Consider the following 27716-nt stretch of genomic DNA (forward strand, 5'->3'; position numbering starts at 1 on the left):
TTTGATTTGATTTGATATGGAGATTGCATGGCTGTGTGCTCGATTTTATACACCTGTCAGCAACGGGTGGCTGAAGTAGTCAAATCCACTAATTTGAAGTGTGTCCACATACCAGTCAACAGTTTGGACATGCCTACTCATCCAAGGGTTTTCCTTCTTTTTCTTTTCTTTTTCTACATTGTAGAATAATAGTGAAGACATCAAAACTATGAAATAACACATATGAAATTATGTAGTAAACAAAAAAGTGTTTAAACAAATCAAAATATATTTTATATTTGAATTTCTTCAAAGTAGACACCCTTTGTCTTGATGACAGCTTTGCACACTACCAATAGGTGCCCATCATTGCGAGGTATTGCAAAACCTCCCTGGTCTTTGTGATTGAATTGGTGTTTGAAATGTACTGCTCGACTGGAGGACCTTACAGATAATTGTATTTGTGGGGTACAAAGATGAGGTAGTCATTAAAGTCAAACACTTTTATCCATGCAACTTATTTTGTGACTTGTTAAGCACATTTTTACTCCTGAACATATTTAGGCTTGCTATAACAAAGGGGATTGAATACTTATTCACTCAAGACATTTCAGCTTTTCATTTTTAATTAATTTGTAAAAATTGCAAAAAACATTATCCCACTTTGACATTATGGGGAATTGTGTGTAAGCCAGTGACAAAAAAATCTCAAATTAATCATTTTAAATTCTGGCTGTAACACACAGAAATGTGGAAAAAGTAAACGGGTTTGAATACTTTCTGAAGACACTGTAGTTAACAGTTTCCTTCAAACCGCACACAGAAACATAAACATAGTATCCACGAGTTCATCTGACTCTGGGGAAGTTGACAAAGTGCCTCATTGCCAAAATCCTGAAGTATCCTTTTAATGTTTATATGCCACATGATAACATACTAGTGTACAGGGCCTCTTTGGTTCCATAAGATTGCCTTGCGTACTTCCAAGGGACTTGCATGTACGGGACATCCAAGACATTCATGTACAGGACAGGACATTAAGGCACGAATGGTGTAGATTAGTGATGCACCTATATGACATTTTTGGCCGATATCCGATATTTTCCTTGCCAAAAAAACCCGGTACCGATAACCGATATTAAAAATGTTAGTGGCCTTTTAAGCATTCTAGTACAGTTAAATAGTTAACACACACACATGGACGCAGCAGTCTAAGGCACTGCATCTTAGTGTAAGAGGCGTAACTACAGTCCCTGGTTCGAATCCAGGCTATATCACATCCGGCCGTGATTGGGAGTCCCATACGGCGGCGCACAATTGGCTGTCATTGTAAATAAGAATTCGTTCTTAACTGACTTGCCTAGTTAAATAAAGGTTACACACACACACACCACACTGACCATTTACGTATGTCCCCATTACCAGTAAAACATAATCAATACCTATTTCTTTCACTTACTTGCTGTGCTGTTTTGTTGTTCATTTGTTCGGTCATTTCATTCTCAACCAGGATTTCTATGGAATGCCGTTTGGGTCTTTGCATGTCAAAAAAGATGGGAAAAATTACACTATTTGAAGTGTCAAATAACACTATTTGAGTGTCAAATAAGCTTGTTGACCAATGAGGACCTGAATATGACTGCACGTCACATAATAATTTAACACGTTCATACATTTTTTACATAGTTATTACACATTGATTACACTATCACTCATATTTCATATGTCACAACGATTCATCAATACGTATGCTATGATGCTGGTAAAGTTATCTCACGCACCTTCAGTGCTGGTCATAAAAAAAAGCTAGCTAGCTCATGGATGCAAACAATGTTCTTCCCCAAAAACATAGCAAGACGACATCTGTTTCAGTAGCAATTAGTTAGCTAACTATATAGCTAGGTGTCATCTGAAATAACCCTAATTTATAAGACAGTTCTTATGTGATTAATGGTGGTCGGACACATCTATGTGAGGCTAGCCACAATAAGGACTAGCCACAGTACTGGACTTTGCTGTTAGCCTTCAAAAATTAAAGTATGGCATAATTCTACTATTTGTATTAATTTGCATCACTGTCAATGACATTCTTTTATTTTGAAGGCACACCACAAATCCCACTATTGTGTCTAATCCTTATTGTGATTAGCTTCACAACACAGTTTCATGTATTTTTTTATTTCACCTTTATTTAACCAGGTAGGCCAGTTGAGAACAAGATCTAATTTACAACTCCGACCTGGCCAAGATAATGCAAAGCAGTGCAACAAAAACAACAACACAGAGTTACACATAAACAAACGTACAGTCAATAGTCACATAACCCGGTCCGGTCGAGCGTCACTAGCCAGATGAAGCTAGGTGGCTGCTTATAACGTTAGCTTTGGGCAACCAGGTTAAGTAGCTGGCTAGCTATTTATTTTCATGAACTGAAGTTCAATTTCAATAGGCGAACAACAAGTGGCAACCTAGCTAATACTTACTCACAAGGATTCCTAAATCATTGCTAAGAATAATGAAAATGACTGCAGTTTCTACTGGTCATTGTTTTCAGGCTGGTTGTATTGGTGCTAGCTAGGTACCAAGCTAAAACTCGCTACCCCAGAAGTTGCGGTCGAACAAATTATGCTTTATTACCAACGCGGTATTGTAAACACATCATTTGTGGCCGGTGTTTGCTTGTTTGCAGACTTTTTTGTACAGCTTTGACAGTGCTACTGTATCTTTTTTTGACACGTAAAGACCCAAACGGCATTCCATAATATGTATGTCATGAAGCTAATAGCAGTGACGCTATTATTGTGTAACTCCGGTAGGGCAACATCTGAAAAATAGCGCACTTGGTAGTGTGTACCGATGCTCGACCAGTCGGCGAAAGCCAACATCACCCACAACAGAGAACAATTGATTGTCAAGGGCAATAAATTCCGTTATCTTGGCTTTAATGGATTTCGCCTTTGAGTTGTCCCACTGAAATTTTCTTACTCTTTCAAATGACAGCTGGACTTGTTGACTGCTCGATCCACACAGCAGACATTGTGTGGGCTAGGTTAGGAATGCTGTGTTGCACGTGTAGTGCAACATTTTACGAGGCATCATTATGTCATGTACCTATGTTATATAGGTATGCACGGTAGCTTAGGTTTAAAATATATGGTGATGAGATGAAGCCCAGTGGCCGGCAATGGGAGAAGATGGAGCAAGATGGATTTTGGCCGACATTCTACTAATTTTGTCATTGATGGAACATTTGATCTCAATACAGTTTTCTGTTCCCAGAACTAGTCATTAACAGAGTGAACTATGCTTCGTAGACTTTACCCTTTGCCAAAGTTTCTATAAATTGTGTTGTTTAGGAGTGCAAGGGCGAATTGAGTTATTGCACACGCGCACTTCACAGAGTAGGCGTTCCTTAATGTAAATATGCAAATACATGCTAGAAAGATACCAATAGGATCTCAGCTCCTTGCTTGTTTTGCCCACTATGATTCATTTGCTCCCATTGGAAACAACAGGCTGTGGTCTATCTTGAGTTAGTTCTAAACACCTTTGGTGACCCTGCTGCCTGTGTCTGTCACGCTCTGCTAGCTTCTGTTCTTTCTCTGAGGTGCTACTGCTAACTTATTCCTCTGTTAGTTAGCCTGGTGGAAACAGGAGCCATAAGCATTAGGCACACAGCACTACCCCAGCACTGTCACGCAACTGACACTAGCACGCTCACCTGCCCCCACACAAACTTCCCTGCTATCTTTTTTTCCCTTCTATCTTGTCTTGTTTTCTGATCTGTTGCTGGCTGGTACCTTTCATTACACACACTACTAAAGGGCAGGTAGCTGATCGGCCAGCTGTGTAATACATAGAGAGAAATATTTGTTTCTACTGAGAAGGTAAACCTTAAATCCACTATGTTCTGTTCTGTCTGATAATGAGTTTGTTTCTCCTTGGGCTCCCTAATACTTTGCATGCACACACACACACACCACACACACCCCAGATGGGCGGTAGATGGTGCAGAGAAAGCACTGGCAGTAGAGTTAATAGGTGTTTACGCAGGCTGCACCTTTAAATGTGATCCACGGAGAGAGGCTGGCCACTGAGCTAAAGGGAGTGAGGGAGGATGAGAGAGAGAGAGGCTGGTCACTGAGCCGGAGGGAGGGAGGGAGGGAGGGAGGGAGGGAGGGAGGGAGGGAGGGAGGGAGGGAGGGAGGGAGGGAGGGAGGGAGGGAGGGAGGGAGGGAGGGAGGGAGGGAGGGAGGGAGGGAGGGAGGGAGGGGCGAGACAGAGGGGAGGAGGAGAGAGACTGTCAGGCAGATAAATTGAGAAAGAGATTGAGAGGGAGAGAGCACACTGAGGTTGCTCAGATCAGCGGTAGCTAGCGGTGCAGGTTGAGACCAGCAGCAGTTTTAGCTTTAGTTTAGGAAGCAGAAGCCGCATCCTATCCATCTGTCCAAGCTGCCTGTCTGCCTGCCTGCTGCCAGTAGCTGGCGTACGTGTGTCTGTGTGTTCAGAGGCTGGCGGGCAGTGCCATCTCTGTGTGTGTGTGTGACAGCCATGTGTGTGGAGCTGCAGGACCATGTCTGACTCTTTTTGGACCGTGCTCTCCAATTTTTCCCTGCCGGAGAGAAGCATGCTGCGCCGATCCAAGAGGTATCTCTCCATTTCCTCTTCTCTGATCCCTTGCTTTCTCAGTTTTAATTTGTCTGTCTCTATAATGTGTCTCCTTACCCCTTTTTCCTCTTCCTCTTTTTAAATGCGTCTCCTCTCCCTCTTTCTCTCCGGTGTGTTTTCTGCTGGACTTGGTTTTAAGATGAAGGTCAGGAAATGACTTTTGCCAGTCTGGTTTAGGGATAATAGGTTGCATGCAGTTGCTGGCGCTTTGTGAGGATTAGAGTTTCCTTGTTTTGAACATTTGTGAGGTATGATCTAACCATATTGCGCACATTTAGCGCAGTTCTTTTGCTCTCTCCCTCCCTATCTCTGTCTCTCTCGCTCTCTGTTTCCCTCTCTCGGTTTCTCTTTTTCTCTCTCGGTTTCTCTCTCTCTTTCTTTTAATATGTAGATGTGGCTTTTAGACAGGCAATACAGAGCTGTACTTACAGTACCAGCAAATGTCTAACTCCCTGTTAATAACAGTGAGCTTTGTAACACACACTCACACACAGACACACTTCATATCTCTCTACAGTCAACAGTGTACACTCTTAGGAACAAAAGGTGCTATCCAGAACCTAAAAGGATTCTTTGGCTGTCCCCATAGGAGAACCCTTTGAAGAACCATTTTTGGTTCCAGGTTGAACCCTTTTGGCTTCCATATATGACCCATTCCACAGGGGGTTCTACCTGGAACCAAAAAGGGTTATCCTATGGGGACAGCCGAATAACCCTTTTGGAACTCTTTTTTCTAAGAGTTTTCTAAACGCTTAGACACATTCTGGGCAGACAGACAAACAGACAGATAGACAGACAGGGGGTTAGGCAGGGACAAAGTGACTCTTGCATAGTAATAGTGTGCTGTGCTGTGCTGTGCTGCCTAGGGGGTGAGTGAGTGGGCAGGCATGGTTAGGCTCACTCTCACTGATTCACTGTAGTTTTATGGACTTGACATGGAACTGCTAGAGCAGCTAGACTATGGATGTAGCCATTCTAGCAAACTGAAACCCCCTTAGTTTGACTGTGCTGGTGATGTGAGCACTGCCCCTCACTCGCTCTGGAAATGTTCTCCATCTCTGCTCTCAGTTTGATCTGCTGTCGTATAATTCCTCAGATCTCTCCTGCTCTATGTGGCTCACACCTGTGAAGTGTGTATGTACAGTACCTGTCAAAAGTTTGTACACACCTACTCATACAAGGGCTTTTCTTAATTTTTTAACTATTTTCTACATTGTAGAATAATAGTGAAGACATCAAAACTATGATATAACACATATGGAATCATGTAGTAAGCAAAAAAGTGTTAAACCAATCAAAATATATTTTATAGTTGAGATTCTTCAAAGTAGCCACCTTTTGTCTTGATAACAGCTTTGCACACACTTGGCGTATTCTCTCAACTAGCATCACCTGGAATGCTTTCCCAACAGTCTTGAAGGAGTTCCCACATTTGCTGAGCACTTGTTGGCATTTTTGTCTTCACTCTGCGGTCCAACTCACCATCTCAATTCGGTTGGGGTAGGGTGATTGTGGAGGCCAGGTCATCTGATGCAGCACTCCATCACTCTCCTTCTTGGTCAAATAGCCCTTACACAGCCTGGAGGTGTGTTGGGTCATTGTCCTGTTGAAAAACAAATGATAGTCTCACTAAGCGCAAACCAGATGGGATGGCGTATCGCTGCTGAATGCTGTGGTAGCCATGCTGGTTGTGTGCCTTGAATTTAAATAAATCACAGATAGTGTCACTAGCAAAGCACCATCACACCTCCTCCTCCATACTTCATGGTGGGAACCACACATGCGGAGATCATCCTTTCACCTACTCGGCGTCTCACAAAGACACTGCGGTTGGAACCAAAAATCTCAAATTTGTACTCATCAGACCAAAAGACAGATTTCCATTGGTCTAATCTCCATTGCGGAAGACACATTTCAGTTGAAGGCATTCCGTTGTACAACTGACTAGGTATTCCCCTTTCCCTTTCCCTTCCTGCTCGTGTTTCTTGGCCCTAGCCAGTCTCTTCTTATTATTGGTGTCATTTAGTAGTGGGTTCTTTGCAGCAATTTGACCATGAAGGCCTGATTCACACAGTTTCCTCTGAACAGTTGATGTTAAGATGTGTCTGTTACTTGAACTCTGTGAAGCATTTATTTGGGCTGCAATTTCTGAGGCTGGTAACTCTAATGAACTTATCCTCTGCAGCAGAGGTAACTCTGGCTCTTGCTTTCCTGTGGCGGTCCTCATGAGAGCCAGTTTCATCATAGCGCTTGATGGTTTTTGCGACTGTACTTGAACAAACTTTCAAAGTTCTTGACATTTCTGGATTGACTGACCATGTCTTAAAGTAATGATGGACTGTCGTTTCTCTTTGCTTATTTGTGCTGTTCTTTCCATAATATGGACTTGGTCTTTTACCAAATCTTCTATACTACCACTACCTTGTCACAACACAACTGATTGGCTCAAACACATTAAGAAGGAAAGAAATTCCACAAATTAACTTTTAACTTCTATGGGCTACGTGGGACGCTAGCGTCCCACCTGCGGGACACACTATTCAACAACCAGTGAAATAGCATGGCACAAAATACAAAACAGCAAAAATGTCATAATTTCATTTTCTCAAATAATCAACTATTTTACACCATTTTAAAGATAAACTTCTCGTTAATCTAACCACATTGTCCGATTTGAAAAAGGCTTTACGGGGAAAGCATAAAATTAGATTATGTTAGGACATAAACTTCACAAGAAAAACCACACAGCCATTTTCCAAGCAAGGACATGCATCACAAAAAACAAAAATACAGCTAAAATATTCACTAACCTTTGATGATCTTCGTCAGATGACACTGATAGGACTTCATGTTACACAATACATGTATGTTTTGCTCGATAAAGTTCATATTTATATCCAAAAACCCCAATTTACATTGGCGCGTGATGTTCAGAAAATGTATTTCCACCAAAACATTCGGTGAATGAGCACATTCATTTACAAAAATACTCACCATAAACGTTGATAAAATTTACAACAGTTATTGAAAGAATTATAGATATACTTCTCCTTAATGCAACCGCTGTGTCAGATTTTAAAATAGCTTTATGGAGAAAGCACATTTTTCAATATTCTACATAGCTCAGCCATCAAAGCAAGCTATACAGATACCCGCCAAGTTCTGGGGTCAACTAAACTCAGAATTAGTATTATAAATATTCTCTTACCTTTGCTGATCTTCGTCAGAATGCACTCCCAGGACTCCTACTTCCACAAGAAATTTAATTTTTGTTCGAAATACTCAAAATGTATGTCCAAATACCTCCGTTTTGTTCGTGTGTTCAGATCACTATCCAAAGGCATAACGCGCGAGCGTAAATCCAGACACAAAAAGTCAAATAGTTCCATTACCGTTCGTAGAAACATGTCAAACGTTGTTTACAATCAATCCTTATGGTCTTTTTAACATAAAACGTCGATAATATTCCAACCGGACAGTAGCGTATTCATTACAGAGGAAAAAGAAGGAGTGGCGCGCGAAACGTGCCCGCGCAGTAAACAACTCACTGGTCCCAGGCAGTCCACTCATTGACTGAGCTCATATTTTATGCCCAGTAACAGGAGAAGGATGAAACACGTTTCTAAAGGCTGTTGACAGCCAATGGAAGCATTAGGAAGTGCAACGTGACCCCACAGACACTAGTTTCGATAGGGATTCAAAAGAAGAACTACAATTCTGAGATTTCCAACTTCCTGGTTGGATTCTTCTCAGGTTTTTGCCTGCCATATGAGTTCTGTTATACTCACAGACATCATTCAAACAGTTTTAGAAACTTCAGAGTGTTTTCTATCCAAATCTACTAATAATATGCAAATATTTGACTCTGGGCCCGAGTATTAGGCAGTTTACTCTGGGCACGCTTTTCATCCGAAAATGAAAATACCGCCCCCTATACCTTAAAAATTTAACAGGTTAAAAATCATGAACCAAAAACTAACGTGACCAGCAACAACAAAAAAATTCACTGGCACCCTCGTGACCAATTAGAAATTGATGTCGCACTGCCAAGTCAAAGGGTTACAATGCATTCCATCTGATTGAAATGCATTCCATCTGACTACCTCATGAAGCTGGTTGAGAGAATGCCAAGAGTGTGCAAAGCTGTCATCAAGGCAAAGGGTGGCTACTTTGAAGAATCTCAAATATAAAATATATTTTGATTTGTTTAACAGTTTTTTGGTTACTACATGATTCCATATGTGCTATTTCATAGTGTTGATGTCTTCACTATTATTCTACAATGTAGAAAATAGTAAAATTAAAGAAAAACCCTTGAATGAGTAAGTGTGTCCAAACTTTTGACTGATACTGTATGTGCGTTGTCTACAGCCACTGGGCTCTGTTGGTCTTAGATATGATCTAACTGATCTTAGATATTTGTGTATGTGTGTGTGTATGACTGATCTTAGATATTTGTGTATGTGTGTGTGTGTGTGTGTGTGTGTGTGTGTGTGTGTGTGTGTGTGTGTGTGTGTGTATGATACCACAGCAGGGTGAGTTTAATGAGCCACCTACGCAGCTGTTTGCTCACTGTTTGTTCATTTATCTCTCCTGTCAACTCTGCTCCTGCCGCTGTCACTGCGTAGTGTGTTGGTGTGTGTGACTCTGTGACAGGGTGACAGCGCCCTGTACGTGAATGGTAATTGCATAGTAGATAACCCCTGTCTCATTCACAGACTATCTATCTCTGATAATCCTAACGCCTGTTTACATAGCAGCAACCCTACTGCTCACCTTAACCTAGCCCCTGCGTGTGTGTGTGATCGTGTCTGGGAGCATGTGTGTGACCGCATATGTGAGCGCGTGCACATGTGTGCATGTAGGACTTAGAAGGGCTCAAAACTGTGACCAAAACACTTGCATTTGTAACCCTTTGACTTGGCAGTGCGACATCAATTTCTAATTGGTCACGAGGGTGCCAGTGATTTTTTTTTTTGCTGGTCACGTCAGTTTTTGGTTCACGATTTTTTGTATCAAGATTTATTCAAAAAGCAATGGGTATGCAACAATGGGTTTGCAGACCAGGTATTCAAAAAGTTTGATCCAAAGTCTTGGTTGAATCTTTGCAATGATCTATTCATTCATCATGCACTGTTTGAATGAAAAGGTGTAAAAGCTTTTCCAAACAACCTTCCCAATTAAATGTTGACAGCAAAGTAGGCCTACCTGGCAGAATTATATCTGATGATTTATATCAATAGTGGGGCATTTGTCTTGCAAACTCTGACATCACATGTACTTGCAGCCTGCACTGTTCATTGTACAGTACAAAAACACAGCTAGCCAAACTCTCTTGCTAAAAGCACAATTGAATTAAAGGGCTCTACACCCTCCCAATAATGTTTGCCTGATTGGTCCCAGACCTCAAGTGGTATCCTGATGTAGTTTTAGAATTCTTGTGGACTTAGAACATCCAATTTATAAAAATGTGGGAGAGGAACTGAAAAATTAGGAAGACTCGGAAACCTGGAAATGAAAAACTGAATTTAGCAAAAGATTAAACAGATTTGATAGGGCCTTACAACTGTAGAGTGACTGTTCAAAATCGCTAACAATAACACCCTTTTTGAGATTGCGCACAGGTTTTTGGTTTTCCCTTCAAACAATCAATGTAAATATGACATTGTCAAGTTAAAATGTAATTATTTGTGTATGGAGGGTAGGTCATTATAGGCTATCGGCTACTTGCTCAGCCCGTAATAAAGATAACATTTAAATGAGGTACGCATTATCCACTTTCCCGGGCAGTATTCTTTTCATTCTGGCCAGTAACTTTTATTTGGCACTGGCCCGCTGTACCACTGGCAAATTTACCTGAATGTCAAGCCCTATAAGGACATGCTAGTTTAAAAGATGACTAATCTTTATTAGCCTGGTGTGGAATGTTATGGGACACAGGTCAGGTCATTATGGGCACACATCAGCAAACAATTGGTGCTACCAAATCATGTGCTAGTGCAATCAACTGAAATAGTTGGTGGCTGCTTAGGTGAGTTCTCTTGCATGGAGTTATATGATACGGTAGATTATTGCTGTGATGTGTGATATGCTACCGCCAATACCATGTTTAGTGTGATGACAGATAGCTGTGTGACAGGGACACCTGGCCTGGCTGTGGGTGTCTCAGTGCTGTTAGCTGAGTCAATTGGGAGGGAGGCAGTAACAAGGTATACTGTGTTGTGTTCGTGCACCAGCTCTGAGGAGTAGCTTGAGAGATGCTTGAGAGATGGGAATGTGTGAAAGAATGTTCTGTAACATGTCCAGACCTAGTCAGTGCTTTCTGAATGTCCCCATGGAGCTCTCATCCTCTCTCTTTTAAACCTCTCTCTTCTTATCTCTCCTCCTTTCTTCATCACTCCTTCTCTCTCTGTGGTAGCAGATTAGGGGCGATTAATTATTCCTCTGACTCAATGAAGTGAGGGAGGGAGCCTCGCTGTGTCCAGGCCACCTGTCTCTGTCTGTGCATACGTCACTCATATTGTGTCTCTACATTGTATTGGTATCCCAGGGTGCGTGCGTTGCGTGTTTAGCCAGCTGTTATTGTATTCTGGAAGCATTGCCATGGAATGTGCTGCAGTGTTACGTTGTCTATATCCTCCTGATGTTAGAAAATTAGGGATTGATTATTATATCCTCCATCCTCGGTTTTTCTCCCTCTCTTCACCCTTTTCCCCTTGACCTTTTTCTCTAATGATCTTGTATTCTTAGCTTCCTGGCTGTGAGGTATTTGTACAGTCATAGCACAATCAATACCTGATTGAGGCAGTAGAGACCTAGAAATACACTCAGTGGCCACCCCGTTCACGAAAGTGTTTGGCTCCTACAGACAGTGAGTCACGTGGCTTGCTACATTGAAGCAGGCAGACAGGCATCGAGGCATACAGTTACTGTTCGATTGAACATTAGACTGGGTAAAACTAGTGACCTAAGCGACTTTGAGCATGGTTTGATCATTGATGCCAGGTGCGCTGGTTCCAGTATCTCAGAAACAGCCAGCCTCCTGGGCTTTTCACGCATGACAGTGTCTAGGGTTTTCAGAGAAAGTGGCGACGAACAAAAAACATCCAGTCAGCAGCAGTCCTGTGGGTCAAAGCATTGGAAAAGCATTCCTCATGAAGCTGGTTGAGAGAATGTCAAGAGTGGGCAAAGCTGACATCAAGGTAAAGGGTGGCCACTTTCAAGAATCTCAAATATAAAATATATTTTGATTTGTTTAACACTTTTTTGGTTACTACATGATTATTTCATAGTTTTGATGTCTTTACTATTGTTCTACAATGTAGAAAATTGTCAAAATAAAGAAAAACCCTTGAATGAATATGTGTGTCCAAACTTTTGACTGGTACTGTATGTGTATATATATTTTTTATTTATTTGTTTGTTTAACACTTTTTTGGTTACTACATGATTCCATATGTGTTATTTCATAGTTTTAATGCCTTTACTATTATTCTACAATGTAGAAAATTGTAAAAATAAAGATAAACCCTTGAATGAATATGTGTGTCCAAACTTTTGACTGGTACTGTATCTATATCTATATATTTTTTTTACTGTTTCGACTAAAAACCCGCCCAATACTTTTCTTTTGCAGAAAAAACACTGAGTGTGATTTGGCTGCTGTCGATACTGTTGTCCTGTGGCTAGAGAGAGAAATGTTGCAGGCTAGTCTGCCTCTAAATCCGTCCATCTATCTCCCCTACCATTGTATACGCGGTACGCCAGACCCCCTGCCTGCCTAACTCTGCCCCCCACCCCCATAAAAAAACTTTGTCTGGTTGTTAATTTGGAGGCCCTTTTCCACTACTGGGCTGCATCATACATGTAGGCTATCAGAACCAGTGATGGTGATTCCGGTCTCTCTCTCAGGTCGGTCTGTCTCGGGTTGACTTCCTTCTAGCAGTGATTGTGATTCAAGTCTCTCTCTCTGTTGACTCCCTGTTAGCAGTGATGGTGATTCTGGTCGCTCTGTTGACTCCCTGTTAGCAGGTGTCTCTGTATAATTGCGGCGTTCTCGTGTTAGCCTAATTGGCTTGTCACATCAGCTGAGTGTAATTATGTTGTTTAACTCCTGATGTGTGGCGTCTACCCGCCTGCCGCCTGCCTGTCGAACCCCCGGCCGGCCCCCTCATTGAACTGTTTGGTGAGACAATTAGAGCCGGTAATTACTTATATAAAGAAAATTATTAATTGACATTTAACATTCAAATCTCATTTCACATTTCCAATTCCAATCCCTCTCTTGTCTGTCTGTTTTGTGTGTAGGTGTGTATGCATGTGTGCCAGGCTTTCCTTAGGAAAATGTGGCACCGGACATTTTAATTTAACGACATTTGAGAAATTTACTGCACCCATATGCAATGACAGAAATCCCATTTAGATTATGGCTAGCCATCTTAACAGAACATGCACCTCGAGGATGCACAGCGATCGTTCTTCTTGCCTGAATTCCGATGCGCACTTTGAAGATGTTAGAATAACTGCCATATTTACAACAAGACCAATAACGAATAGCAAAATCATTAGCCTATGTCAATCCCCATAAAAGTTGACATAATCTATTGGTCAGTTTGTAATTCTGTGCAAGAAAGAAATAGCCTATTCCAAACAGACTATGGGACAGTTGTGGGGCGATAGATCCCAAATTCATACAACCAGTAGACCTGGTCTACAAAAAACAATACTTTAAAAAGCAATGAGTCTGATACAACAGCTCTAAACTTTTATTTTTTTCACATTATAAGTGTGCACAAGGCAGTAGGCTACATGCGAATGTTCGTTCCATAATGCAATTACCGGGAAAACACCATTGTAAAAAGCATACGTATCATGTGAGCGGTTTCATGTGACAGAGATGAAAATATCTGAAAGAAGGGAGATCTAAAGATGGAAAAACTAGCATGGTTTGCTTATATGACTAGGATTGTGCCTTTGGCTACTGGATAATGAAAGCAAGTTGATTTGAAAAGCAATAGAACATAGACTACTGGTTTCAATGGCATATGGAAATATTTGTAAAATCTCAGAAGGCACAACTCGTCAGTCCTTGTCACAGATGGGCTATTGCAGCAGAAGACCACACTGGGTTCCACTTCCTATCAGCTAAAAACAAGAAGAAGCGGCTCCAGTGGGCACATGATCACCAACACTGGACAATTGGGGAGTGGATTTGCCTGGTCCGACAAATCCTGGCTCCTGTCGTGTCATGCTGATTGCAGAGTAAGGATTTGGCGTAAGCACCATGAGTCCATGGCCCCATTCTGCCTTGTGTCAATGGTACAGGCTGGTGGCGGTGGTATAATGGTGTGCAGAATGTTTTCCTGGCACACGTTAGGTCCCTTGATACCAACTGTGATTTGTTTCAGGAAACTAGGTGTATGTCGTGCGTCACTACTTCACAGGAGAGGCATTTGAACTTAAAAATGTTTTGGGCAGAAATGCCTTCTGGAACATGTGAACTTTCATGTGCCTTAATAATAAACTTGTATGCCATCTGTAAATACGAATAAAAAAAATTATGAGCCTAGTTTGTTTAGCCACAGAAAAAGACAGGAACCTTCCGCTTGCCATGATTGGCTGAGATAATGGATGGGATGGACATGCCGAGAGATAAGTTCAGATTGATCTGCCATGTAGCACCTTTCTGTCTATAACATGAGCTGTCGAAAAGATAACACAGAAGGCTGATGAATAAAACACCTGTCTCTGGATTAAATCTTCAAACTAAGGGCAACAATGGCATCCGTGACAAAGGGAGAAGAGTTCATCCATGTATATGGGAAAGAGAGTCTAGCTAGCTACATTTTCAGATATTATACGTTTCTAATTTTGTCAGAAAGTCATTTTCGTTGCAAGTGAAATCATACTATTAGCTAGCTAGCTAACGTTAGCTGGCTGGCTGGCTGGCTCGCTCGCTAGCTAGCTAATATTATCTGTATGATATTTGTAGTAATATTATTCATATCTCAGAGCCATTTGCATTGCTAGTTATAGCCTAATGTTAGCTAGCTAGCTAACATTGAACCTAGCTAGTTGGTTAGCTTTATCTACCTGTAGATTCATACAGGGGAATAATGAGATGAGTTGGGATTATGGTTCATTGTTTAACTAGCTAGCTAGCTACATGTCTAAACAAAAGACTCCACTATGCAAGTAACCATTAAACTGTACCGTTTACACCTTCTGTACCCTGTACATGAAACTTTGATTGTATTTGATATAGTGTGTGTTCACCAGAGACGGTAATGTGAAGAACAACATGATCTGCACCAAAGTCAAATTATGATATAATGTTAGGCCAACGAGACAGTGTCCAAGTTTTAAAATTCTCTGGTAGAATGCCCTGCTTTTATTTTGTCACACTCACAACCGTAAGCAATTTTCTGTAATTTGCTCGCCATTAACTTGTAAATAATTATCTTATTGTGAGTTTATTTTCCTGTAATAATTAATACAAATGATCTGAAGTTAAGATGTTGTCAGCTATTTGATATGATTGTTTGAACTGGCTAGCCAGCTAACATAACGTTAGATAGCTAGCTAACAAGCTAGAAATTAACCAAAACATTGTTCAGAAAGTTGTTTTTAGTTTCAGGTTTGCTAAATTAACATATACTAAATTCATTTTTAAACGGATGGGTTTATTTGTGTTAAAATACACCAGTTATGCTATTTTGGACCACCAGGCTGCTAATGTCGTTTTTGTGTTTATACTTTTTCATAACGACAACGTCAAGTGTGATGTCGGATGACAGGACATCACTAGAGATTCATGGATAAGGGGGCTAAGCCTCTTTTAGGGGGGTCTGGGCATACTCCCCCAGGATTTTTTTAAAATCCCCCCAAAACATCTTTTCATCATGTATTTTTTAGAGTAACAACGGGTGTAAAATCTAGCAAAATAAGGTTATTTTTGGTCAAGGTTGGCTAAAAGTATACCTGTCTCATAGTTCTAATCTAATATGACTTACTTAAATTCTATCCAAATAAAGGAATTAAAGTCCACTCTGTCCCCATCCATCCAACACCATCAAAAGCACTTGCAAGCCTTTTCTGACCCATTGTCTTACGCAACCAGGAGTGCAGCCGGCGCAGTGCACTAAAGGACCTTTCACAGGAGCAGCTGATTACAGGACTTGTGAGGGCAACCTGAATGATTTCCTTCAGAGAAGGAAACATCATCATCCAGGAGGTTATGCACAGCAAGCATATCTTTGGGAGGACATCCAGTCTCTCTTTTCCGGGCAAGAAAGTTTCTGGCCACCAACATCTCTTCTGTTTTAACATCAATACCGTAGTGCTTGGCAAACTCAGTGAAGCATGATGTAGCTAGGACGTTTTTTGAGTTGGGGCTGCATGCCTGTATGCCTTTGAGCAAACCTGCATCTACAGTCGAGAATCACTGGTCAAGCTCACAAACCACCCTGTCCAAGCAGGGGAGCAACAACTCTGTTTTCATTGTTTGGGAACATGAGAATTCTGTGCCTAAACCCAAGGAGGTCTCCACCACAAAATCTCCCATTTTTGTTTGATTGCGCTTTCTTGCTGCATCTGCCTCTCGAATATTGTGAATTTCAGTGCTTTGGTTCTGTCATAAAGTTCTGTGGCAAATGCATGTGTGTGTTTGCCTATCAGTGTGTCACATACAGCTTGTTTGCCCTAAACAAGCTTCTGCCAGGTAAACAGTCTCTTTCTGGAGGAACTTGTGTAGTGCCTCAGAAAGAAGGGACTGAAACATCAGTAGCAAATACACGGCGGAGAACTTATAAAGCTTTGCTCTCAGACCAACAGCTATGGGGGATCAAATGGCAGATAGACAATCAAAAATAGCAGTTAAAGTGTCCATGACTGCATTTATGGACCGTAGCTGGCATGCCCAGTGAGTGTTTGAGAGCTGTACAAGTTCAGCTGATGCTATTCCAAGTTTGGACTGAGCTTCTTTGAACTTGTGGTGGTTAACTAGGGATTTACTGAAAAACGAATACACATTCTCCAAGAAACTGGAAAACTCAGCAGCCTCCATAATAGCCCTGCACCAAATTAAGCCAAATTAAGCATAGTATGAGCATAGCAATGTACATACATTGCCTTCCGGATGCAGCAGTCTGAAATGTGCTCGCACACCTCCTTTGGACCCACTCATGACACCTGCACCATCATAGGTCTGTGCAACACACCTTGGGCCTGCTACCCCTCTCATTTGGAGGTGCTGTTGCAACTCATTTGCTATTTATTGGGGATCAAATTACTTGATTTCTGCTAGTGCTAGTAAATGCTCCTTAACTGTCCCTTCTGTCACATACCTAACACACAGAGCCAACTGTTCAGACTGCCCATCCCTGGCCTCATCCACCATAATGGCATACATGACAGACTTTGACATCTCAGAGACTATGGTGTCTGTAATCTCTTGAGCACAGCATTCGATCATGTCATTTTGAGATTCTGGTGAGAGATACGTCACATTTGATTTAGTATTGTACCTTTGCAGGAAAGGGTCAAACTCCTTCAAAAGCTCCATACATTCAAGAAAGTTCCCTCTATTTGTGCTTTCACTAGATTCATCGTTGGCACGGAAAGAGAGCCCCTGTCTTCCTAACATTGAGGTGAATGCAACAATTCTCCTCAGATACTCCCTTCTCTCTGCAATATCACTAGCATGGGCAGATGTTAAAATCTGAGCAATGTTCCCATGATTGCTAGTTGCCTGGTGGCTTTGCCATGAACCAACACTGTCTCTGTGTGTTTGTGCCATCTCATGTTTACCAAAGATAAACAAAGCTTTTTTTCCAATTTTTGCAGCCGTTACTGACAAAATAATCAAATATAATGTTTTTTCTCTACCCAATTGTATTTCTCAAACCAGCAGTGCTGAAATGTCCTTTTCAGTGTACCAAAACTTTAGCGTGGGTAGCTATTCAGCTTCACTGAAGCAGCTTGATTACTTTCTTTCTATGGATCTGTATGTTGTCCCTCCCTCTCTGGATCTGTTTCTTGTCCCTCTTTCTCTGGGCATGCTTGCTCTCTCTCACTTATACAGCTCGCATGTTGATCTCTGCCTTGAACAGAAGCCTCTCTTTCTGCATGACCCTTTAAGATATCATGAACATCATTTATTTATGCCTAACAAAAGTAAGACATATGCTGTCATATGCTGTACAAATTTAACTGAAAGCTTAAACATCTACTCGCTTTTTTTTTATCACTAACCTTCATCAGACATGCTCCCTCAGCCCTGTCAGCCTCCAGATTCTTTCCCTCATTCTTGTCTGCTGTGTTTTGACATGTATTGTTATTAAACTCATATTTACAATAACTCAAGGCTTAATAGGTGATTATTCAGTTTAAGTTTTAATTTGTTTGTTTGAACTGGTAAAATCTTAATTTCTCACCGGATTGGCCTTCGGCAGAGCTGCTGGCACTGCCTCTCTTGAAGAATTTCCTACAGTTGACAAATTGAGGATAATACAATGACATTGTGGTCAACACTATGTCACCTTTTCTACACATGACCTACTTATAATTGTTTTGCAATGGCCTACTGAATGAAAGCAATTGAGTATGAAAAGATATGTGCATGATGTTATGTTATCTGTCTCATTTGTAGCCTGGCACAGATAGCAAAACTACATTAAATACAATGTTAATTAAATATCATCGCCACAATTTATGTCGAATTTAAAAGACACCGTTAACGTTACCGTTAGCTAGCTCGCAACGTCTGTTACACTGTAACTTACAGGCAGCCTCACAGTAAAACGTTAACATATTGGTTAACAAAGCTTTGATTATGACCAAAGTCTATAGTAGTGAATACTCTCTCTCTGTCTGTTCTAACTCGCCCCAAATTCACATCGTAGCCTATCTTCATGAATCCGTTCTGTCAGAGCCTTTTCCTGTCCGTTTACTGTTAGCTAACAGTCTCAAGCCACAGAAGTAGCTAACATTAACCAAAATGTTAGCTACAAGTAGACCTAACAGTCACTAGCACGTGCAGCAGTCTCTGCGGCAGCAGCCTCCCCCACGTTTTAGTGCCCGCCCGGTAAGAAGATTAAGATGCGATGGAATGGTTGACAAAAAAAGAAGAAATCACAGAGAAAATATATTGACTGATATATTGATTTATTTAGGGGGGCTAATGAAGGCCTAGCAACATCCCTGTCAGACGACAATAGAATGTTCATGATGTCACTTCGACAACTGTATACAGACATGTCGATAGTATAAACCAGCCTTTAGTCTTGAAGTCTTTGGTTGTACACTACCATACTTATTGTTTAGCACATGGCCTCATGTGAATCCTTAAAGAGATGGGTGGGGCTAAGGCTTAAGTGGGTGTGAATGATGCTGAATGGGTATAGACAAAGAAGAGCTTTCCAGTAGGTGTACCAAAACATTCAAAGGCCATTTTCTCAAAAGTGGGGTTACAAGTTTATCAACTTTCTAAGCAGATTCACTTTCCCATTGTTCCTCAGCTGTAGTATATGATATATCATTTTAAAGTAGAGTCTCTACTTTAATCCAATGTAAAAAAAAAAAAAAAAACACAATTTCAAATGCTGCTACATAAGACTGAATCAAGCTGTCGGTGACAATTGAGCAACATTTCTATGCCCCAAAGAATTCAGTCTGTTCTGGAGGCAAAGGGGTGTCCAACCCAGTACTAGATGACTATACCTAATAAACTGTCCATTGAGTGTTTAAGCATGACCGGTCAAATGTATTTACAATGACTTTAGAAAGCATTCACGCCACTTGGCTTTTTCCACATTTTGTTGTGTTACAAAGTGGGATTAAAATTGATTGAATTATATATTTTTGTCAACACTCTACACAAAATACTCAAAATACACAAAATACTTTTGTCAACACTCTACACAAAAAGTGGAAGAAAAATTCTAACGTTTTAACTTTTTTTGTAATATATTTGTATTAGATAAGTATTCATCCCCTGAGTGATAACAGCTGTGAGTCTTTTAGGGTGTCTTTTAAGAGCTTTGTACAATATTTACTCATTATTCTTTTTTAAATTCTTCAAGCTCTGTCAAGTTAGTTGTTGATCATTGCTAGACAGCCATTTTCAAGTCTTCCCATAGATTTTCAAGACGATTTACGTCAATACTGTAACAAGGCATCTTGGTAAGTAACTCCAGTGTATATTTGGCTTTGCGTTTTAGGTTATTGTCCTGCTGAAAGGTGGATTTGTCTACCAGTGTTTTGGAAAGAGGACTGAACCAGGTTTTCCTCTAGGACTTTGTTAGTCCTTGCCGATGACAAGCATACCCATAACATGATGCAGCCACAACCATGCTTGAAAATATAAAGAGTGGTATTCAGTAATGTGTTGTGTTGGATTTGCCCGAAACATAATAATTTGTATTCAGGACAAAAAGTAAATTCCTTTCCACATTTTGTGCAGTATTACTTTTGTGCCTTATTGCAAACAGGATGCACATTTTGGAATATTTTTATTCTGTACAGGCTTTCTTCTTTTCACTCTGTCATTTAGGTTAGTATTGTGGAGTAACTACAATGTTGTTGATCCATCCTTAGTTTTCTCCTATCACAGCTATTTAACTCTGTAACTGGTTTAAAATCACTATTGGCCTCATGGTGAAATTCCTGAGTGGTTGTTCCTCTCTGTCAATTGAGTTAGGAAGGACGCCTGTTTTTTTGTATGGAAAACCTCCCTAGTCTTTGTTGTTGAATCTGTACTTGAAATTCACTGCTCGACCGAGGGACCTTACAGCTGATTGTATGTGTGGGTTACAGAGATTAAAAAATCATGTTAAATACCCTTATTGCACACAGAGTTAGTCCATTCAACTTATTATCGGACTTGGTAAGCACATTTTTATTCGTTTTTTGTTTTTCTCCCAGCGGCAGTTTAATTTTTCGACTTTTCATTTTTTTTATTGGCCAATAGCCAGCTATTACCGGCTAACGGAAACCCTGGTGCGTGCGTATGCATGTGTGTACTGTGGCCAGTGGGTGTGCATCCAACGTAAGCAGCCAAGCTTGGGTAAGAATTCCTTCATGAGTGTCACGCCCTGACCTGAGAGAGCCTTTTTATGTCTCTATTTAGGTTTGGTCAGGGTGTGATTTGGGTGGGCATTCTATGTCTGTATTTCTATGTTGGGGATTGCTTTGTTTCGGCCGGGTATGGCTCCCAATCAGGAACAGCTGTACATCGCTGTTGCTGATTGGGAGTCATACTTAGGCAGCATGTTTTTCCTTTGGGTTTTGTGGGTAGATGTTTTCTGTTTAGTGTGTCAGGATACCTGACAGGACTGTTTGGCTGTCGTCTGTGTTTCTTTGTGAAGTGCCTTTTTTTCATCTAAAATAAAAGATGAACAACTTCCACGCTGCACCTTGGCCTACTACTTCAGACAGCCGTTACAATGAGAAGCTGTGTGTTTGATAAGTCTCTTACCATCTTTGAAGGATGAGAAGGATGTTGTGTGTGTGTGTGTGTGTGTGTTCCATCTGTCTAAAGAACATAGTAAGTGGACGTGTCCTCTTTATGGAACCGTCAGACCCTCCTCCCTATGACCTCAAACCTCTACTTGTCAGAGTGGTCAGAGGTCACTGCTTCTGGTCCAGGTAGACAGCATCATGGGATGTCTGAGAGGCCCAGTGGCAGCTGTATGGATGGACCTCTCTGGCCTCTCTCTGAGAGAGAGAGAATGAAAAAGATGGAGTGAACAAAGCACCGACAGAAAAGGCTAAAGCCATCTGTAAAATGTATATAATCGTACACACACACACATGCACAGCTCTCTGAGGTGACAAGGACACTGAAGACACAAATACTCTCAACTTTTTGAATAATAAAACTAGAGTTTAAGTTACCTGTGATGAATGTTGAAAACAAAAACTGTAATTTCTATATGCAGGAAATCCTATTTTAATAATAATCCCCATGACACCTTCCAGCAAAATCTGAAAAGCGGTTCCTTCATTAATTTATTCCATGGGATATTTTTAGATGAACTTCAAATAACGTCTGTGTTTCGTGTAGGCTTACACCACCTTGACAATTTGATAACTGTGTAGATATCCATAGGACAAGGTAACTCTGATCAATATTGGCTAAATATAAGCGAAGATATTTTTTTTGGTAGAGTGGATTTATGAAAATATGTTGACAAACGTTAACTTATCCTAGTGAGATTTACACGAGTATCAAAACGCTGAGGCGGTTTAAGCCTGCACGAAACAAAAACCTTATTTGAAGTAGATCAAGACATTCTCTATGGAAGACATGAACGGTAAAATAATGAAGGAACCCCTTTCAAGTTCAGCCGCAAGTTATTATAGGAATTATGACGCGTCGACTATTTCTCTCTATACCATTTGTGTTTCATATACCTTTGACTATTGGATGTCGTTATAGGCACTTTAGTTTTGCCAGCCTAATCTTGGGAGTTGATAGGCTTGAAGTCATAAACAGCGCTGTGCCTCAAACATTGCTAAGAGCTGCTGGCAAACACAGTAAAGTGCTGTTTGAATGAATGCTTACCAGCCTGCTGCTGCCTACCACTGCTCAGTCAGACTGCTCTATCAAATATCAAGTCATAGACTTAGTTAATATATAACAAACACACAGAAATACGCGCCTTTGGTCATTAATATGGTGAAATCCGTAAACTATCATTTAGAAAGCAAAACGTTGCGTATTTTTCGTATTTTATCGAATGGGTGGCAACCCTAAGTCTAAATATTGCTGTTACATTGCACAACCTCGAATGCTATGTCATAATTATGTAAAATGCTGGCAAATTAATTACACTCTTTGTTAGGAAGAAATGGTCTTCACACAGTTCGCAATGAGCCAGGCGACCCGAACTGCTGCATTATACCCTGACTCCGCTTGCACTGAACGCAAGAGAAGTGACACAATTTCCCTAGTTAATATTGCCTGCTAACATGAATTTCTTTTAACTAAATATGCAGGTTTAAAAAAATACATAATTCTGTGTATTGATTTTAAGAAAGGCATTGATGTTTATGGTTAGGTACATTTGTGCAACGATTGTGCTTTTTTCGCGAATGCACTTTTGTTAATTCATCACCTGTTTGGCCAAGTTGAAGTAGGCTGTGATTAGATGATAAATTAACAGGCACCGCATTGATTATATGCAATGCAGGACAAGCTAGTTAACCTAGTAATTTCATCAACCATGTGTAGTTAACTACTGATTATGTGAAGATTGATAATTTTTTATAAGATAAGTTTAATACTAGCTAGCAACTTACCTTGGCTCCGTGCAGCCACAAGGTCCTTCTGATGCTGCACTCGCGTAACAGGTGGTCAGCCTGCCACACAGTGTCCTCGTGGATTGCAATGTGATCGGCCATAATCGGCATCCAAAAAGGCCGATTACAGATTGTTATGAAAACTTGAAATCGGCTCTAATTAATCGGCCAATGCCAATTAATCGGTCGAACTCTAGTAGCTCCTAGCTAAGACCTCCCACCTGGTTACAGAGGTAGGTAGGTTGGTACTGTTGATGTATTAGCAGTAGCTGGATGATCCCACCAAACTGGATGATTCCTTTCATCAAACATACTTATAACCTCTGGGACCTCACTCAGGAGCGAGAGAGAGAGATTTGTTTGACCTGAGACTTGGGCTTTACCATGAGTCTCTGTTAAATCTTTCCTTAGAGTATATCGCTTTGAAGTAGACTTTGAGCACACACACAGTCACACAATCCTATTTTCCTTAACCTAACTTAAATCTTAAAATCCTAAACCTAACCCCCTACCCTAAAATAGCCTCTTTCCTTGTGGGGACTGGCAAAATGTCCCCACTTGTCCGAATTTTCCTTGTTTTACTGTCCTTGTGAGGATTTCTGGTCCCCGCAAGGATAATAAAACCAAATACACACACACACACCTCACAAATCCCTCAGATGTGTGTGTTCAAGGCTGCCATGTACTGTAGGGGTATCATGAAACCAAAAATTCTGAGGGGGCACAAAGTGCGTGATGATGGCTAGGGGGTGGTCCAGAGGGGTGCTAGGTCCCCCGTTTGGAAGTTGGATAATTTAGAATTTTTTGAAAACCTGAAACAGCTTTTTCCTGCAATCTAGAGCCATAATCATTATGTTTAATTCTACAGTGCCTTCAGAAAGTATGCATACCCCTTGACTTATTCCAAATGTTGTTGTTTTACAGCCTGATTTTTTTCTCTCACCCATCAACACACAATACCCCATAATGACAAAGTGAAAACATGTTTTTTGGAATTTTGGGAAATCTGGGTGATTGTAATTACAGAGCAACTTTCATTTCACGCCCCTGCCTGCCTCCCTCCACACAGCTGCTCTCTTACCATAACAATGTTAATGTACCAAGGCCTTGTTGTTGATTTGGTCCTGTTTTTCTCTCCACTAGACAGGATGTTGTTAAATATGTGTGCATGCGGTGGTGTTTCTCTAGTCTCTCTACTACCCCTCTGTTCTCTCCATCCTCCCGTCACACCCTTTGAGTAGCAAAGTGCATGCCCTGCCCACCTAAGGATCTGTCTTTTTCTATTTCCTGAGTTTGAGGGGTGCAAAATCCACTTGTCACTTAAATGTCACTGGATTGATTGCATTCATTGTACTCCTGCGACTCTTCAATGCTCTTGCTTGTGCCTGACTTTTCTTTCCCGTTAACATCACGACCGCGGAAATGTTTGTAGTGACCGGTCAAACACACCGTGGTAATGGCTGAAATGGGATAAACGGAATACATTGTTTTTCCGTTGCATCTCTAAGAAAGCTAAAGCTTCGTCTGGGATTCAGCGCATCGTCTCGACACTTACATCACAAGAAAGAGAAGAAAGATTTGTGACATTGAAAAAAGTTATCATTTACAGTGGGGGAAAAAAGTATTTGATCCCCTGCTGATTTTGTACGTTTTCCCACTTACAAAGAAATTATCAGTCTAATTTTAATGATATGTTTATTTGAACACTGAGAGACCGAATAACAAAAAAATCCAGAAAAACGCATGTCAACATTTTTTACAAATTATTTGCATTTTAATGAGGGAAATAAGTATTTGACCCCTCTGCAAAACATGACTTAGTACTTGGTGGCAAAACCCTTGTTGGCAATCACAGAGGTCAGACTTTTCTTGTAGTTCGCCACCAGATTTGCACATATCTCAGGAGAGATTTTGTCCCACTCCTCTTTGCAGATCTTCTCCAAGTCATTAAGGTTTCGAGGCTGACGTTTGGCAACTCGAACCTTCAGCTCCCTCCACAGATTTTCTATGGGATTAAGGTCTGGAGACTGGCTAGGCCACTCCAGGACCTTAATGTGCTTCTTCTTGAGCCACTCCTTTGTTGCCTTGGCCGTGTGTTTTGGGTCATTGTCATGCTGGAATACCCATCCACGTTACATGGCCCCGTCCATCGTCCCTTTGATGCGGTGAAGTTGTCCTGTCCCCTTAGCAGAAAAACACCCCCAAAGCATAATGTTTCCACCTCCATGTTTGACGGTGGAGATGGTGTTCTTGGGGTCATAGGCAGCATTCCTCCTCCAAACACGGCGAGTTGAGTTGATGCCAAAGAGCTCCATTTTGGTCTCATCTGACCACAACACTTTCACCCAGTTGTCCTCTGAATCATTCAGATGTTCATTGGCAAACTTCACACGGGCATGTATATGTGCTTTCTTGAGCAGGGGGACCTGCAGGATTTCAGTCCTTCACGGCGTAGTGTGTTACCAATTGTTTTCTTGGTGACTATGGTCCCAGCTGCCTTGAGATCATTGACAAGATCCTCCCGTGTAGTTCTGGGCTGATTCCTCACCGTTCTTATGATCATTGCAACCCCACGAGGTGAGATCTTGCATGGAGCCCCAGGCTGAGGGATATTGACAGTTGTTTTGTGTTTCTTCCATTTGCGAATAATCACACCAAATGTTGTCACCTTCTCACCAAGCTGCTTGGCGATGGTCTTGTAGCCCATTCCAGCCTTGTGTAGGTCTACAATCTTGTCCCTGACATCCTTGGAGAGCTCTTTGGTCTTAGCCATGGTGGAGAGTTTGGAATCTGATTGATTGATTGCTTGCTTCTGTGGACAGGTGTCTTTTTTACAGGTAACAAGCTGCGGTTAGGAGCACTCCCTTTAAGAGTGTGCTCCTAATCTCAGCTCGTTACCTGTATGAAAGACACCTGGGAGCCAGAAATCTTTCTGATTGAGAGGGGGTCAAATACTTATTTCTCTCATTAAAATGCAAATCAATTTATAACATTTTTGACATGAGTTTTTCTGGATATTTTTGTTGTTATTCTGTCTCTCACTGTTCAAATAAACCTACCTTTTAAAATTATAGACTGATCCTTTCTTTATCAGTGGGCAAACGTACAAAATCAGCAGGCGATCAAATACTCCCCCCCCCCCCACTGTAATACTGTTGAAATATTTACAAATTAGAATCGCTGAAATGAAAGCAACTTCCAAAAAAGAAAACTCGGATTATAGTGATATTATGTCTGATCTCGCAAATAATGTAAAGTATTTATAGATAGGTGTAATCAGTGGCAATTTTAGCATGTAAATCTTGGTGGGCCACACAACACTGAACAATACATTAATTGCACTAAAACGGTACATAAAGCTGTCCCAACAGCAGTCCCAACAACTTACCACTGCTACACCTGGCTATCAGCGGAGACTTGTCTGGCTGCTAAACAGTTTATTTTCGCTGCCAGACGCCATTTTATCTGTGGCCAATGACCTTGAGCCTTCTTGGATGGGCACTTCTAATATAACTCTATGGCAGCACCTAAGGGGCTTGAATTTTCAAGCTCTACCCTTAGACATGAGTGACAGAACGCTGAGCCAATCACGCCATAACTAGAGAACATTACCAACCCCTACGCTCTGTATTTTCCGCTGGCTCCCCCACCACCACAGAAAGCACTGAGCTAGGTTGAAAAACCTGCATTTTGGAGCTGCCTTACTCAAAAAAAGTAAAAAATATAATTTTTGTATGCGGCTTTATTAACTCAATGATTATTTTTTACATTGTTTGTAAACTGATATGTGACAAATAGTAATATATATACAGTTGAAGTCGGAAGTTTACATACACCTTAGCCAAATACATTTAAACTCAGTTTTTCACAATTCCTGACATTTAATTATAGTAAAAATTCCCGTTTTAGGTCAAACGCCCTGTTTTTTGGATCACCACTTTATTTTAAGAATGTGAAATGTCAGAATAATAGTAGAGAGAATTAACATATCTAACTGACCTAAAACAGGGAATTTTTACTAGGATTAAATGTCAGGAATTGTGAAAAACTGAGTTTAAATGTATTTGGCTAAGGTGTATGTAAACTTCCGACTTCAACTGTATATGTATCGGACGGGGTGAGCGTGACCTTTCGAAGTTAGCATTTTCAATTGCTTGTTATAGCGCCACCATGTGGCCAATATGCATGGCTATGCATGAGAGGGTGTGGCCCTTGACCGTTTACAATCTTGCAAAGTTGCACCCTTACCATCTCACAGGAATTTGTATTTTTCACTAAATCAGCAGAAGGAAAATAATAATTAACGACAACAAATACAATAGGGTTTCACCAGCTTCGTTGCTGAACCCCTAATAATAAAAATAATAATAAAACGGAGACAAAGAAACACGCTGTCTATATCAAGTCGTACAGTTTGTGTTTAGTCGATGATAGCTCTGTGTGCACATTTGAGCTCCAACCAGGAAGGCTCTCCTAACCAAAATCATGTTCAAACCACCGTCTCCTCTTTCATCACCTCTCCTCTCCTCTCCTCTTCAAACTATGTCCTCTCCCCTTTCATCTCATCTCTCCTCTTCTGTCCTCTCTTCTCCTCTTCTCTCCACTCCTATGCAGGCTCCCTGCTGTAGACCACCTGCTGTGAGATACAAACATTAAGCAGAGCTGACTGATGGCACTGTTAGTTTGCTGTGTGTGTGTATACCTGTTTTGTATGCTTGTGTACTGAACATTAGCGTCATCATCATTGCAGCAGTACTAGGCTAGCAGCT

The 27716-nt window shown here is 41.0% G+C and overlaps 1 protein-coding gene across 2 annotated transcripts in view; it reads left to right on the top strand.

Moving 5' to 3' along the window:
* The window catches only part of LOC106584010 (microtubule-associated serine/threonine-protein kinase 2), a 160722-nt gene that overhangs the window by 53760 nt on the left and 79246 nt on the right, over window positions 1–27716 (top strand). The window contains exon 1 of one of the 2 annotated variants that reach the window (XM_045706496.2): window positions 4303–4626. The exons of the other annotated variant lie outside the window; for it this stretch is intronic. Coding sequence (XP_045562452.2) covers window positions 4553–4626 — 74 coding nt within the window. The 5' untranslated portion in view covers window positions 4303–4552. Of the gene's footprint in view, window positions 1–4302; window positions 4627–27716 lie in introns of those variants that run through there. 2 annotated transcript variants of the gene reach the window in all.

This window comes from Salmo salar, chromosome 23 (assembly GCF_965601325.2).
Source record: "Salmo salar chromosome 23, fSalSal1, whole genome shotgun sequence".
Classification (NCBI taxonomy): Eukaryota; Metazoa; Chordata; class Actinopteri; order Salmoniformes; family Salmonidae; genus Salmo; species Salmo salar.